The sequence below is a fragment of the Anabrus simplex genome, chromosome 6 (genome assembly GCF_040414725.1).
Source record: "Anabrus simplex isolate iqAnaSimp1 chromosome 6, ASM4041472v1, whole genome shotgun sequence".
NCBI classification, from domain to species: domain Eukaryota; kingdom Metazoa; phylum Arthropoda; class Insecta; order Orthoptera; family Tettigoniidae; genus Anabrus; species Anabrus simplex.
In genome coordinates, this window is record NC_090270.1 from 173,162,349 (window position 1) to 173,176,527 (window position 14,179).

A 14,179-nucleotide genomic window follows, 5' to 3' on the forward strand; every position below is an offset into this window, starting at 1 on the left:
GCACTGTATAACACACAATGTAGACATTTGATCCCAATATGGCCGCTACTGCAAAGAATTCTGGGAGCGTGACCAGACCTGTGTATACAGATTTTTGGCAAAAACTTACGCCGCCAGCACCACGTATCGAGCTACGAAACTACTTTGATTACAGTGCGTGGACCCGACTGTCAAGCCCGGTAAGGAGCTAGCTAGAGCGACGCATCAAGTCAGCTGTGAGTCGTCACACTATGCATTTCTATTCATCCTGGTGATAGTCCGGTAAGAAATGCTGTATATAGGAGGATGGGAACACGCCGCCGTATTTTATGAAGTACCTTTCCACATCTCCTCCCAAACCACTAGAGCAATTTCAACCAATCTTCGTACACATCTTACTAGACAAACATTGTGGGGGTAAGCCACCCCTAGCATACCTCGGGGCGGGAGTGGGAAAGGAGCAGCATATCAAAATAATCGAAAATGGTATCGAATCCATAGTTTTCAGAAAAAACTCCATTGTTTCATTCATGACATCCTCTTCATTATCAGGATTGGATATCATTTCCATCATCACATCTCAGTTTGCTTTCTTCTTGGTAAACACTGTCCTTTTTAGATTCCTTTGCTGATGCATGTGTTCTTTTCAGTTATTGCATTTTCTCTGGTGTGTTTGTAGTGATTATACTCTAACATTGATTTTTTCTTTTGGAAATCCCCTGAATTCTTGAGAACTTGTAAAAGAAAACAATTAGGGTGGCAAAGCAGAATCTGTTACAAGATTACAGAGGAAATTTTTGTCAGTAAACACATACCAGCCCCACAGTTCTTGAAGCTGGACATGATAGTTTCCTGGAGTCAGTTCCTTCTGATGTGCTATATCTAAAATTCTTGAAAGCTCATAGATAACTTCTAGGCTGCCACAGAAAATGACATGTACTCTTCTCACCTGGATAGATATTAACATGTTAACTTGTACTGTTAGGGCCAAATTAAATACTGTACAAATAGTTTAGTTCTGAATTTTACTGCTTAACCAAAGATCAAAATCCCTTCCAGGACTCACAACATAGACTTATATTTTGAAAATTTTCTAACTTCTGTTTTTCCCTGGCAGCCTTGAGTTTTTCCATGCATGTTGTATCATCCAACTGTCTACTGCAGAACAACTTTTTTTTTCATTCGTACGGCCTCAGACAGTGTGTGCAAGCATTTTAATTTGATGCCATCAAAGCTGCCTGCTTGTCACTTTTGATGTTCCATTTTACTCCACAAGGTAGCAGAAAACAAGGATCTTTCTTGGGAAACCTATGGACACCAAATATCTTTTACATGCCAACCTTATGAGAAATGGAGTGACTTCAAAAATCCAACTAGCTCTGCTGGGTTAGAACTCGCAATCTTTTACCAAACGGGCTGTAAAGTAGGACGTTAGAAAATATCATCACTGATGGCACTGTGTTCCTAGAGGCAACATATAGCACACTGTAAAAATAGTTCCCTTTTGTCTGCACCGAAATATTTACCTTCTTGTTTTGCTTCCTTTTCAGTCATCACCTTAGGTTTCTGTACTAAGAAAAAATTTGTGTACTCATTCTGAGGAAGTGCAGCTCTTTTTCAGGCACACCCCCAATGGAGGTGAGCTGCACATAACATTTCTACCACATACCAGCCCTCCAGCCATTCTTAAATTTCTGGCAGTACCGGGAATCGACCCAGCCCCCGTGGACGGCAGCTAATAACCCCAACAGTTATGCTATGGAGACGGACTGAACTAATGTGGTAGTACTCTCCTGTATAATCTAATTCCATCAGCAAACTCAGGGTGTTCGGATATAACAATTTTCACATTATCAAAAAATGCTTTTGCAGTCAATCACCACTGATCTGCATTTAGGGCAGTCACCCAGGTGGTAGATTCCCCATCAATTGTTTTAATAAGTCTTTTCATATATAATTTAAAAGAATTTGGAAATTTGGTAAATTATCTCAATCCCTAGCCCCTCTTTCTATAAACTAATATTTGCCCCAATTTGTCTTGTTGTGCTCCAAATTTATCTGCATACTGTGATCTTTCCTACTTTTAAAATTACCACTTATTCGTCCATTAATGTCACTCCACTGACAGCTCGGAACATACCGCTTATAAATAAAGTCAAAGAAATATTAATGTTTATTTATTCCACCTATTCAATACATAAAAAGTGATTTTGAATAGGTGGAATAATAAACATTAATATTTCTTTGACTTTATTGTACAATTCAATACGGACCAAAATATGAGAATTGTAACATACCGCTTAGTCGAACAGCTCATCTCCATTCTCCCAAGTCTTCCCAGCCAAAACTTTGCAACACTTTGGCAATGCTACTCTTTTGTCAGGAATCACCCAGAACAAAGAGAGCTGCTTTCTTTGGGATTTTTTCCAGTTTCCAAAAAAAAAGTAATCCTGGTGAGGGTGGTCTTACCATATACTTATATGCCGGCTCTTTTACATCCTTACTTCAACCCTAAATACCCTCATAACCATACGTAGAGATCAGTAACCTTTATTAACAACCAAGTTTATGTGATTACTCCAATGATCTTTCTTCATATTATTACCTAGAAACTTACAATGATCCCAAAAAGGAACTTTCACCCCGTCCTCTTTGTGAAACTCACAACCTCACTTTTCATCCAGTTTACCATCATACCAATGCCCCTGCTCTCCATATCACAACATTCTCGTTCCTTTTTTTTTTTCTTTTTGCAGTCACTCATAATCTTGTACCTTGTTACTCTATATAGTATAACATCATCCGCAAAGCAGTCTGATACTAGTTTTTTACTAATATTTTTTTATATAAGAAAACATAAAGGTACAATAATACTGCTCTTGAGTGGTGGTGGTGATTATTGTTTTAAGAGGAAGTACAACTTGGCAACCATCCTCTATTAACACTAATTAGAGGAAATTCCCCTCTTAATGATTACAGCATCATACAATGCTTCACCTACTCCAATTCTCTGAGTCCTATTTTCTTCACGCATTCGATCACTTTTCTGTCTAGTCCAAATGCACTCATTTATGTTAGTAGTCTACAATGATCTAATTTATCAAAAGCCTTAGATAGGTCAGCCACGATACAGTCACGTTTTGTGGATGATACATTTTCCATAATTGATCATAGTGTCACCAATAGCGATTTGATATTAGAGCAATTGAATAAAGTTGATCCATAGATAAAATTTACGCCAGAATCCGAAATAATAATTCTCTAAACTTCCCGGACCTCGTCGTCATTAGAAACTCCAATAAACTCTCATAAGGCATTTTTAGAAAACCAATAGACAATAAACACAATAAGACAGGAATCTACACATCCTGAAGCCCATAAGAGAGCCTCATTTTATAAAACCAAAACCAAACCAAACCCCATGGCACTACAGCCCTCGAAGGGCCTTGGCCAACCAAGCGACCGCTGCTCAGCCCGAAGGCCTACAGATTACGAGGTGTCGTGTGGTCAGCACGACGAATCCTCTCGGCTGTTATTCTTGGCTTTCTAGACAGGGGCCGCTATCTCACCGTCAGATAGCTCCTCAATTCTAATAACGTAGGCTGAGTGGACCTAGAACCAGCCCTCAGGTCCAGGTAAAAATCCCTGACCAGGCCGGGAATCGAACCCGGGGCCTCCAGGTAAGAGGCAGGCACGCTACCCCTACACCACGGGGCCGGCTGCCTCATTTTATAATCTAATCTATAAAGTTTTTGAATATCGCTCTATCAGATCAGAACCACAAGAAAGTACAATCTAATAAGAATGACATGAACTACCTGAAGCTAGTGATGGGCAACGCTCTCGCTCGAGACTGACGTCGCAGATCTCGAGACTCTCGCGAGAATCTCGAGACCGATCCTCCTGTAGCGCAAGCTGTGCGACGTACCAGTAACTACGACTGTAAACTTGATAGTATATCATTGGCAGTTATTGCGTGAAATAACGTTCCCATATGAAAATGTGTAAGCTAATACATTTTGTCAAAAGCCTGGAAAAGTAGGCCTACTGCATGCTCAACTATGAACCCCTTAATACCATTAACGAAAGTGAAAACCGAATGTCAGTATCTTAAACTGTTCACGTCTCATTTGATGTGGACATCTTAGATCTTAGCTTAATTACCCTGCATAATTTGTGAATAACTGTAGATAGGATGTACACCTACTTGGATACCAGAGGCGTGCATTATTCGAACTTGAGACGGGGAAGATATGCTTTGCTACATATGCAACCCCCATTACACATGAGTGGAATGTGTAATCTAAAATGCCCGACTTTGCTCCAATTCTTTCAGCAGGGGTGATGGGCAACGCTCTCGAGATCAATTCTCGTGTGCTGCGAGCTGTGCGACGTCCCAATAACTACGAGTGTAAGCTTGATACTTATCATCGGTAGTTCTCATACGGAAACGTGTGTGACAATAAATTTTGTCAAAAGCCTAGGAAAGCACTGCATGTTGAACTATGAGCTCCTTAATAGCATTAACGAAAATGAAGACAGAATGTCAGTATCTTAAACTGTTCACGAGTTATTTCAGGTGGACTTCTTAGCTGAATAACCCGTATAATTTGTTAACTGTTATTAGGATGTAAACCTACCTGGATGCCTCACATTAGTTGTCGGCAGGGTAGCTTCTTGTTATTCAGACCGGGCCGGAGATGTTTTGTGATTATTCCTCTTCATTTATATTGTGTTTTTAAGTGTCGGATCATACCAGAAGTATTTCTGCCGACGTATTGTATTTCTTTTGAATAAACAACACAGCAGGCTGTGCTATGTGGCATCTCTTCAAAATAGCCGACATCCACGACTTACGTTGCATTTCGGACATCGTCTTCAAGTTGTTGCGTACAACTAGACACAATTACACATTGCAGTGTCATATACCGAAGTACCTTATTATTATTATCATTAACAAATACATCGCACGTGGGTAATATCCCGGTGGCAACGGTCACTTACAGTAGTGTAATAATAACCAGCATACTGATGTGGGCAAGTTTTCCTTCGTAAACAGGACCATAAGGGATTCGAATAAATTACCTGCAACAGTCTTTTGCTAGATTATTTTACGGTATCAGATCGTTTAAGATGATGATTAGTGCTAGTGAAAAGTAAAAGCTGTAAACGACGGACACTTAATTTGTGATTTTCTGCTGGATTTAGAATGTTAAACTAGTACCATGACGAATAGAAGAACCAAGTGTGATGACTCAAACGTTATAGCGTGGTAGTTTGTGGACCCGCCACTGAGAGCACTGCAAACGACGGTGTCCAACACGTCCTTCAGTAGACCGGCAAACCATGTGTAGGAAAGTGCGGGAGATGTTATTGTGCGAAATATTTCAAGTCTATAAGTTGAATTTTCTTTGCTTTCATTTCCTAAACTCAGTTCATTGTGTGTTGTGCACTTAAAGCACGTGTGTTATGTGGCTCGATTAAATTAATAGTTCAACATGCGGTTCTGTTTTGTGCCTGGCTGTAAGTCAGGCTATGGTAGAGTAGTTAATGGTATTAAGATTCTTTTCACCACCGAAGGATATAAATAAATTTGAAAAATGGGCCAGAGCTATTCCACTGAAGGATACTGTGTTAACGCGTAATAGTAGAATTTGTAAAGTTCATTTCTCTGATGATTTGATAGTAAAATCAGATCATTTTTTCGTGTATGGTGAAAAAGTGGTTATGTCTCGTGTAAGATGGAAATTACGCCCAGGAGCAGTGTCTCACATTTTCCCTAATTTGCTGAAATACCTTTGAAGTGAGATTAAGTCCCGTGAAACTCCCAACAGGAAAAATAATCTAGACACCACTAGGAAAAGAAGAAACAAGATTGAAGATGGGAGTGCATCAGCGAATGGAGAATTAAAAGATCAGTCTAATGTTGATCAAAATTTGGGTTATTATTCTAGTGTGCTTTCTGATGCCGTTCGTTTTAGATTCTAGTCGATACATTTTGAAGTTTTAATTTTAATTTGCATTTCATTGCACCTCGTACCATTAAGGGCCGATGACCTAGCTGTTAGGCCCCTTTAAACAACAATCATCATCTTTCTGACAGCTATATCAGTGTTCGAAGTGAGTAAATTTCTTTTCGTGAGAAAGCTCTTCCTTGCTCGTGCTAGTCTGCATGTTATTTTGTCCTTACTTCTGCCATCGTTAGTTATTATTTTACTACCCAAGTAACAATATCCCACTACTTCTTTCTAAGTTTATTAAATGTTCGCAGTGTGCCCATTCTCTACGTTACAATAATCAAAGTACATTTTCAGTTCTCTCCGAAATAACAGACTCCGGTTCAAGCAATAACGAAGTGTTTTAATACGCCCTTCGAAAAGTATATGTGGCATTCTTTTCTAGGCCGAGAAAGTAATTCGTGAAAAACTGAACTCAAAATCGATGTGGGGCGAAACATGTTTGATTGTATCGATTCTATAGACAAAATTTCAGTTGATCCTTAAGGAGCTGGCTGTTGTCTTCAACATGTTATGGATATAATCCCCAGACTTGTTTATCATTATCTGAAGTGCCGATTTTTCTTCAGAATTAAAGAAATCCTCCGAGATTTACAGTCTCGAACATCCGCCAAATCTTCACGCAAGGTTTCGAAAGTCCAGTAACCGACAAACTGAGTTGGTGTTTGTTTTGATATGCTGGGAATTATGTGTTATTTATGTATATGTACACTCTAGTAACTTGTGCTTTTCGCAACATGTGATGAAGATCGTTGCTCTTATTTCCCTGTATGATATTTTTCCATTGTTCTCTGCCGTGGTATTTTAATTGTAATCTCTCATTTTTTTTAAAATAAAAGACAGTGCATATACTTATCCTATGTCACCATTCGTAAGACTAGCTGATCGGTATTGTGGACCTACCATACTCTAGCGCTGCCTGAACTCGAGTCGTCACACTTGGTTCTTCTATTCATCATGCTAGTACGGTGGTATTTCTTCTAATATTTTCTCTCCGTGGAATTGCTTGTTGTACCGTACTCTTGTTGTTGTAGTTGTTGGGTAGTTATGTTTTAACTTTAATATCACTTATAGTGTTAAGCTAGTAGTAAGTTCAACCTATAGTATTGTAAGCCATAGTGTTAAGTAATGGAAATACTTAAGTTGTGTGTGAATTTGTGTATAATGATGCCAGATTTAGAAAGTTAAACTAGTAGTATTTCTTGTCATAGTTTCTTTCGTTGTTGTTATAGGGTAATGGTGATTTAACTTCACTTTATTATCACTTGTAATATTAAGCTAGTAGAAAGCTCAACCTATAGTATTCTAAGGCTCCTTTTATACTCACATGCCACATGCTTGAAGCCAGGCATGTGGCACTCGCCCTTGAAAGGACCCTTTTATAGTTTCGCATCAGTCGAGCAGGTACACTGGCAGGGTTTACAACTAAAGTGATCGCAGCTGCATACCTCGACGAGATAATGGCCAAAAAAAAGAAGAGGAAAAGGCGTTATAGTGTTCATCCTCTAAACATTCAAAGAGATATGATAGGAGCTCTCGAAACCCTCTACACTGACTTACGAGAAGATGAAACAAAGTTTTAAAATTATTTTAGGATGACCACAAAATCATTTGATGAATTGTTTGGTAAAATAAAGTGTCAGTTCCATGTTACAAGAAATCACTCCATGCCCATTTGTGCAATGGAGCGGCTCTGCGTAACACTCAAGGTAGTTAGACTCTTCTTCCTGTGATTAATATTATAAAGGGCAAATAATCCCTGTTTTGCCCCTTAAAATATGAATCCCCACCTAGTTCTTGGTTCCCTACAAATTAGATGCACAAAAATGTGTTTAAATTAAGTATATTTAGATCATCACAAAGAATAATATGAAGAAATCGAGTTGAAAGAAATAACACCAACATACAGGAGGATTAAAGTTTCTTCTGGCAAGTTATTACTTTGGAGGTGACATTTCACTGGCCCACTTATAAAAGAAAGTCACCAAGAGTGGAGGATAGGTATAAAGGCTAACATAGTAATCTTTCAAGTAATGGAAAGAAACACATGACAAAATTAACATATACCACAACTCTGTGAAGCAGAGGTGCCTTATTCCAACAAACCACAAAATGTGCACACTGATAAACCATCATATTTAGCATTTTCTAAACAATTGTTGGATCTCCCTGAAATAAAAGTACGGTACCATGTTGTACAAGAGCAGAAAATGTCTAGTATACACTCATTTAAAATTAAAACGTATTTCCAACCCATGTCTTATTTCTCTATGGGGTTGGGTATGAAGCGAGATGAACTAGAAAATTCAATATATTTAATGAATATTCAATATAGGTCTTGTTGCTATCTTGCCCTTTAAACTTAAGTTGTTTTAAAAGGAAATAAAAAAAAATACTGGCTTCTATCTAACATATTTCTTGTCTTTGTTACAATATTTGCTAACAAATTTGATGGAAATAGCATGGCCTATACTGAGTTGTTCCTTTCTATGAGAAGGAATGCCTTTTCTAGACAATTAGGATCTATTATTACAGATCACATTTATTCTCATGGCACATGCATTGTAGAACATGGGCTCCAGAAACCTAAAATCCAAAAGTGAAAATAAAATGCCTAAGTTAAGGTGTGGGAAATGATTGACAAACAATAAGTTAATGAAAATTGAGAAATGCAGTAAAACTCCATTTGGAATAACAATAGGTACACAGAGAAAATGTTCGGAAATTCCTCAGAGATGACAGCATTTATATTTCAGATACTGTACATATCTCACACATAGTAAGAAATGTTCAACAATATACACCACCTGGTCAAAAGTATCAGGATACCCGTATGTAATGCGGAATTGAACTCTAGATGTCACGAGAGGCAGACCCACCAGTTTAAAATGAAGCATGGAGTATTATGTTGTCGATATGACGTACCGCTTAGAAGCAGTTAATCTGTAAATAAAGGTCTGCAATATTGTAAACATGCATATACATTCGTATGTCGATCTATATATATCCACTGACGTCGATTTGTAGTCACTGGATGTCACCTGAGTAACAAATCAATTCAACATTTCGACACTTCTAAAGCTTCCCAAGTTGACTTGCTGATGATGTGATTGTGAAGTGGAAACATGAAGGAACAGCAGCAGCTAAGCCAAGATCAAGCAGACATCATTTAATGATGGACAGGGACAGTTGAGCATTGTGGAGGGTGGTTGTAAAAAGTCGCAAGAGATCAGTGGAAGGAAATCACTTGTGAGTTCCAAGGTGCTACCAGCAATCCACCCAGCACAATGACTGTGCATCGAAAGTTAAAAAGAATGGGGTATATGGTCAAGCTGCTGCTCATAAGACAAAGTTAGTGCTAAGCAACACTTGAGGTGGTATAAAGAGCGAGACCCCTGGACTATGGATGACTAGACAAGAGTAATTTTGAGTGATGAATCATGCTATACCCTGTGGCGATCCGATGGAAGGGTTTGGGTTAGGTGAATTCCTGGAAAATGTTACCTGCAATCATGTGTAGTGGGAACAGTGAAGTATGCAGGAGGTGGGGTTATGGTATGGGAGTGTTTTTAACAGTTAGCATGTGGTCCCTTTATTGCTCTTTAAATGCAGAAGGATATGTGAACATTTTAAACCACTGTGTACAGCAGAAGGCCAGTTCGGAGACGATGGCTGTTTATATCTACATGGCAATGCATCCTGTCATAAAGCCGCATCTGTGAGGCAATGGTTTGTGGACAATAACGTTCCTGAAATGGACTGGCCTGTCCAGAGTCCCGACCTGTACCCAATGGAGCACCTCTGGGATGACTTAGAATGCCGACCTCGCTCCAGACCAAAGCATCCAACATCACTACCTTCTCTGGTTTCAACTCGAAATAGAATGGGCTGCCATCCCTCTACCTTCATTCACACACCTGTTTGAGAGTGTCCCCAGCAGAGTTAAAGCCATCATAAAGGCGAAAGGTAGACCCACCCCATCTCAATGTCCAATAATAGGGAACGTGACATGGGTAAAGTATCAGTGCAATTTCAGATAGGTGTCCAATTACTTTCGATCAAGTAGTGTATGTTATGTTTTCCTCAAACTCAAAACTCTCCTTCAGAAATGCAAAACAAGGTACCGGTATTATAACTAATGCAGAGACCCCAACAAACTCTGGTCAGAGAGCTTCTCACTTTTGGTGCATGACCTCTCTTGAGAGAATCAATCATTTTCTGTCAGTTCTAATGCTGTTTTTTAATTGTGTATGTGACTACTATGAAACACCACATCAATTTAGATCACCATATTCTATATCACCTTGATATTTTTTTTTGTAGAAAAACATACTCCAAGCAATTCAATATGGAAAATAAGTAAATATAAATATTCAGATACAGAGTATAGGGAATTAATAACTTTCAAAACATCAATGAATGGCATTAAATTTTCTTTGTATAAAGGGACAACAGAAATAATAAAACAATACCATAATCCATACTGACATTTTAAAAAAGCCTCAGCGTTTTGACAATGAGCATGCAGAAATCACCATTACTCCAGAACATGAATGTATACGCAAAAAGAATCTCGGTGTATCTAAATATCAACAAAATTAATAAATAATATACCTCATTCATCCCTATCTTATACGTAATTCACTTTTCAGGTGTACAAATATAATGATCTCCAATCTCATCTATGTATGTAAAAGAAAGTTGAACAGAATGATTTTGTAAAACATATACTGTATAGCACCACATAATGAAAAACACACTGTACACTGTCATTATAAATGCAAGAAAATATCCATTCATCAGGATATTTAATATCCACAAAACAAATAATTCACAAATATCCACTATAGTTGTGTACAATTTATTATTTACAACCAATATTTGATTCCATTTAACTCTAGCTCACATAAAGTAACATCAATATATAAATTATCCATCCTGCCGTATTTTCTAAAATTGCCCAAACTATTTCTCATTCAAACAAGGAAGTGGATCCTACTCCTAAAAAAAATTTGCAAACATAACCTATCATAGAATAAAATCTGCTTTTCCAGTGAGCCATTTCATTTAAGATGGCAGGAGGGGGAATATCAAACCTTTCAATTAACACTAATATACTATTAATATCAACATCAAAATTCTTCCGTGTATTCTTTTATTCCAAGCTGCTCCAACCTGACAGATGAATGGATCTTCTTTCTTTTCTAAGGCTTTAACATAATTCAGATTAATGTATCCTTATGTTTGCATATTTTTCAGAGGAAATACTGTACAACTAGTAATAATGAACTCCACTTTCTTCACTGTACTTCTAGCTGCTAGCATTCAATACATGTTAATTCACTCACCAGATTAAACATTTGTGTGCATGTGGACTATGATGTGGACTCCAAGAAAGGTCTCGTATAAGAAAATACAAAATATAAGGAAAGTCTATTGCTTCAAATAATAAATAAAAATATGAGAAAATCTATAGAAAACACCAAAGATAACACATGCTATTGTTTGTATTCATCCACAAACTTTATTTTAAAAATAAATTTAGTAATAAAAAAGGTTGATATCTGTTCACATATTTTCTTATGAAAACAGCTGATCCTTAAAACACCTCACACACAGATTACTTCATGAAATAGACCATAAAATCACTGACCCTTCAGGCAGAAGATTTCTTGTTAATGGCTTGGGGTAAAGTTTACTGCTTTCAAACATCAGACAAAGAAAATGTCACATCTGTTTACAAAGTTGCTGAACATATATATTGCTTACAAGCGAAACAACAGAAAGAGCTAGCATAATACTTTTACCAATCCTATTGCCTGTCAACTAAGAATCTGTTCAATATTATTATTTTCAAATACATTTTCCCAGTTGTTTTGGCATTACAAAATATATTAGTACAAATTACATTTACTGTTTTACAACTTGACTGTATTCATCTTCCTTGGGAATGCTCAGGAGAGCATCTCTGAAATTATAAGACAAGAAAATAAGGAGAGGAAAAATTACACTAGGACAATTAAAAGATTCTATATAAAATTTCACTGTAAAGAGCTGAAGAGAAAGGCAATCCAAAGAAATATGTGGTATTACACAAAGCCTTATTACAACAGCATTACTCTTAACTGGTACATAAAAAGATCTTTGCACATTTTATAGCAGAATTTTCACTAGTGTTCATAATTTAAGTCCTCTGTTCCAATTACCAGAAAGTTGATGTTACACCAGGCTGCACTTCCAACCTACACAGCTTGGTACAACAGCAGCTTCTTCTGCTGTGACATGGATTGCATCCCCATGAACCTCCCAAAGGCCAGGCATCTGGATAATCTGGAAAAAACACCATTTTGTCACTACTAACTCCCAAGGCTTTTGATGAGTTACATTTTGCAACCATTCTTTCAAACCAATACAAATTATGAGGGTAGCCCAGAAACTCATGCACAACATTTTTTTCATAAACAATTATTTACTGAACACAATGAAACTTATACACAAGAAAGAATGATGCTTTTTCTACACTCCCTATTTTCCACGTAATCTCCTTCCCGTTCTATGGCCTTCCTCCAGCGAGACACAAGGGCGTGTATACCCTGTCGGTACCACTCCTTGTTACGTTCACAAAGCCATTTCTTCACTGTGCAAATCACCTCTTTATCATCCTCAAAATGTCTGCCACGAATGGCATTCTTCAATGGCCCAAACAAGTGAAAGTCTGAGAGGGCTAGGTCAGGGCTATAGGGTGGATGGGATAACATTGTCCAACCCTGTTTCGTGATGTGCTCTGATGTCCTCAAACTCGTGTGAGGGCGTGCGTTTTCAAGTTATCACGTTGAAGTAAACAATAACCTGGGTTATTATGGTATCCAAGTCACTGGAGTGAGTTTGGTTAGTGTGTTCACATATGCCTCAGAATTAATGGTGGTGCCTCTAGTCATCAGATTAATGAGTCCCAAAACACAGTGATCATGACCTTACCAACGGAAGCAGTTGTTTTGAATTTTTTCTTCTGTGGAGAATCAGGACGGCCCCATTCCACCAATTACCGTTTTGTTTTGGACTCAAAATGGTGAACCCAGGTTTCATCACCTGTCACAATCTGGGACAAGAAGGCTTCCCCCTCAGCTGCAGAACGTTGCAGCAACTCAGAAGATATGTTGTTTTTTCTGAGAGTTTTGTGTTCCTCCGTAAGACGGCATGAAATCTATCGCGAACACTTCTTTTCATAATCAAGAGCATTGTGGCAGTTGTTGAACAGCAGTGAACAGAAATCAGTGAAGCAACAGAAGTCCTTATTATGTAATGTTATGTAAATTTTATCTTGTCATCATTTTGGGTAAACAAAAACATTAAAAGAAACTGAAGAATTTATGCAAAGCTAATTATCGTATGTAGCTTTATTATTTAAAAATCATTACATATTTAGGCCTATGAAGAAATGGACTATGAAGAAGATTTATGTTCAAAGATATCTAGGTATTTACATTTCCTGTTTTAAATTCAATTATTCTGTAAATTAGAAAGGGATGTGTGTATATTAGGATTTTTAATTGGTGAATGTGGCAAACTGGAGTGTTGCTATTGGTTATTTGTAATCACTCGGTTTCCTGTTTGTGGCTCCTTGCACGTGCGAGTTAATTTGTCCACGTCTTTTGAATTTGGATCACTACAGCGGGCGGACGCAAAATGCGTCCGTCCCACAATGGGTCTTCTGCCGGCCAAGGTAAGCGCTATGTTATTTAAATGCATTCTTGTGTTTCGGACAATTCCCACTTAATGTAACTTCAGTAATTACGTAGAATTTTATTTTGTGTGCTGGAGTTTCCTCTAGTTCTCCAAATTTTCCAAAATAGAGCATTTGTATGACTTAACTATTATGCTAGTCTGCAACGTGTTGTTTTCTGAGGCAGACCTTCTTTCCTAACTCTAGTTGTAATTGTAAGTAACTGTAACACTCTTCAATAGCGTAATTACATTTTTGATACTTTTGAGGTTGCCTCCTTTCATTCCGTAAATTTAACTTTAATGTGAACCTCTATGTCAAAGTTTTTTGTCACCGAAGAGCTTAATTGTTTCCCTTACACATATTTTGTTTTGTGTCTCAAGTATCTGTTAATCCACAGTTCATTTATTTGTTCATTTATAATTGTATGTTCACTTTCTCAATAATTATTTGTCTGTTG

At 37.7% G+C, this 14,179-nt stretch overlaps 1 protein-coding gene across 1 annotated transcript in view; it reads right to left on the minus strand.

The window, feature by feature from the left end:
- Positions 1-9,153: 9,153 nt before the first annotated feature.
- LOC136876257 (ras-related protein Rab-18-B) overlaps positions 9,154-14,179 on the minus strand; it is a 37,353-nt gene continuing 32,327 nt past the window's right edge. Inside the window, exon 5 of the mRNA XM_067150061.2 lies at positions 9,154-12,326. Within this exon, the coding sequence (XP_067006162.1) occupies positions 12,216-12,326 (111 nt within the window). The 3' untranslated portion in view covers positions 9,154-12,215. The remainder of the gene's footprint in view (positions 12,327-14,179) is intronic.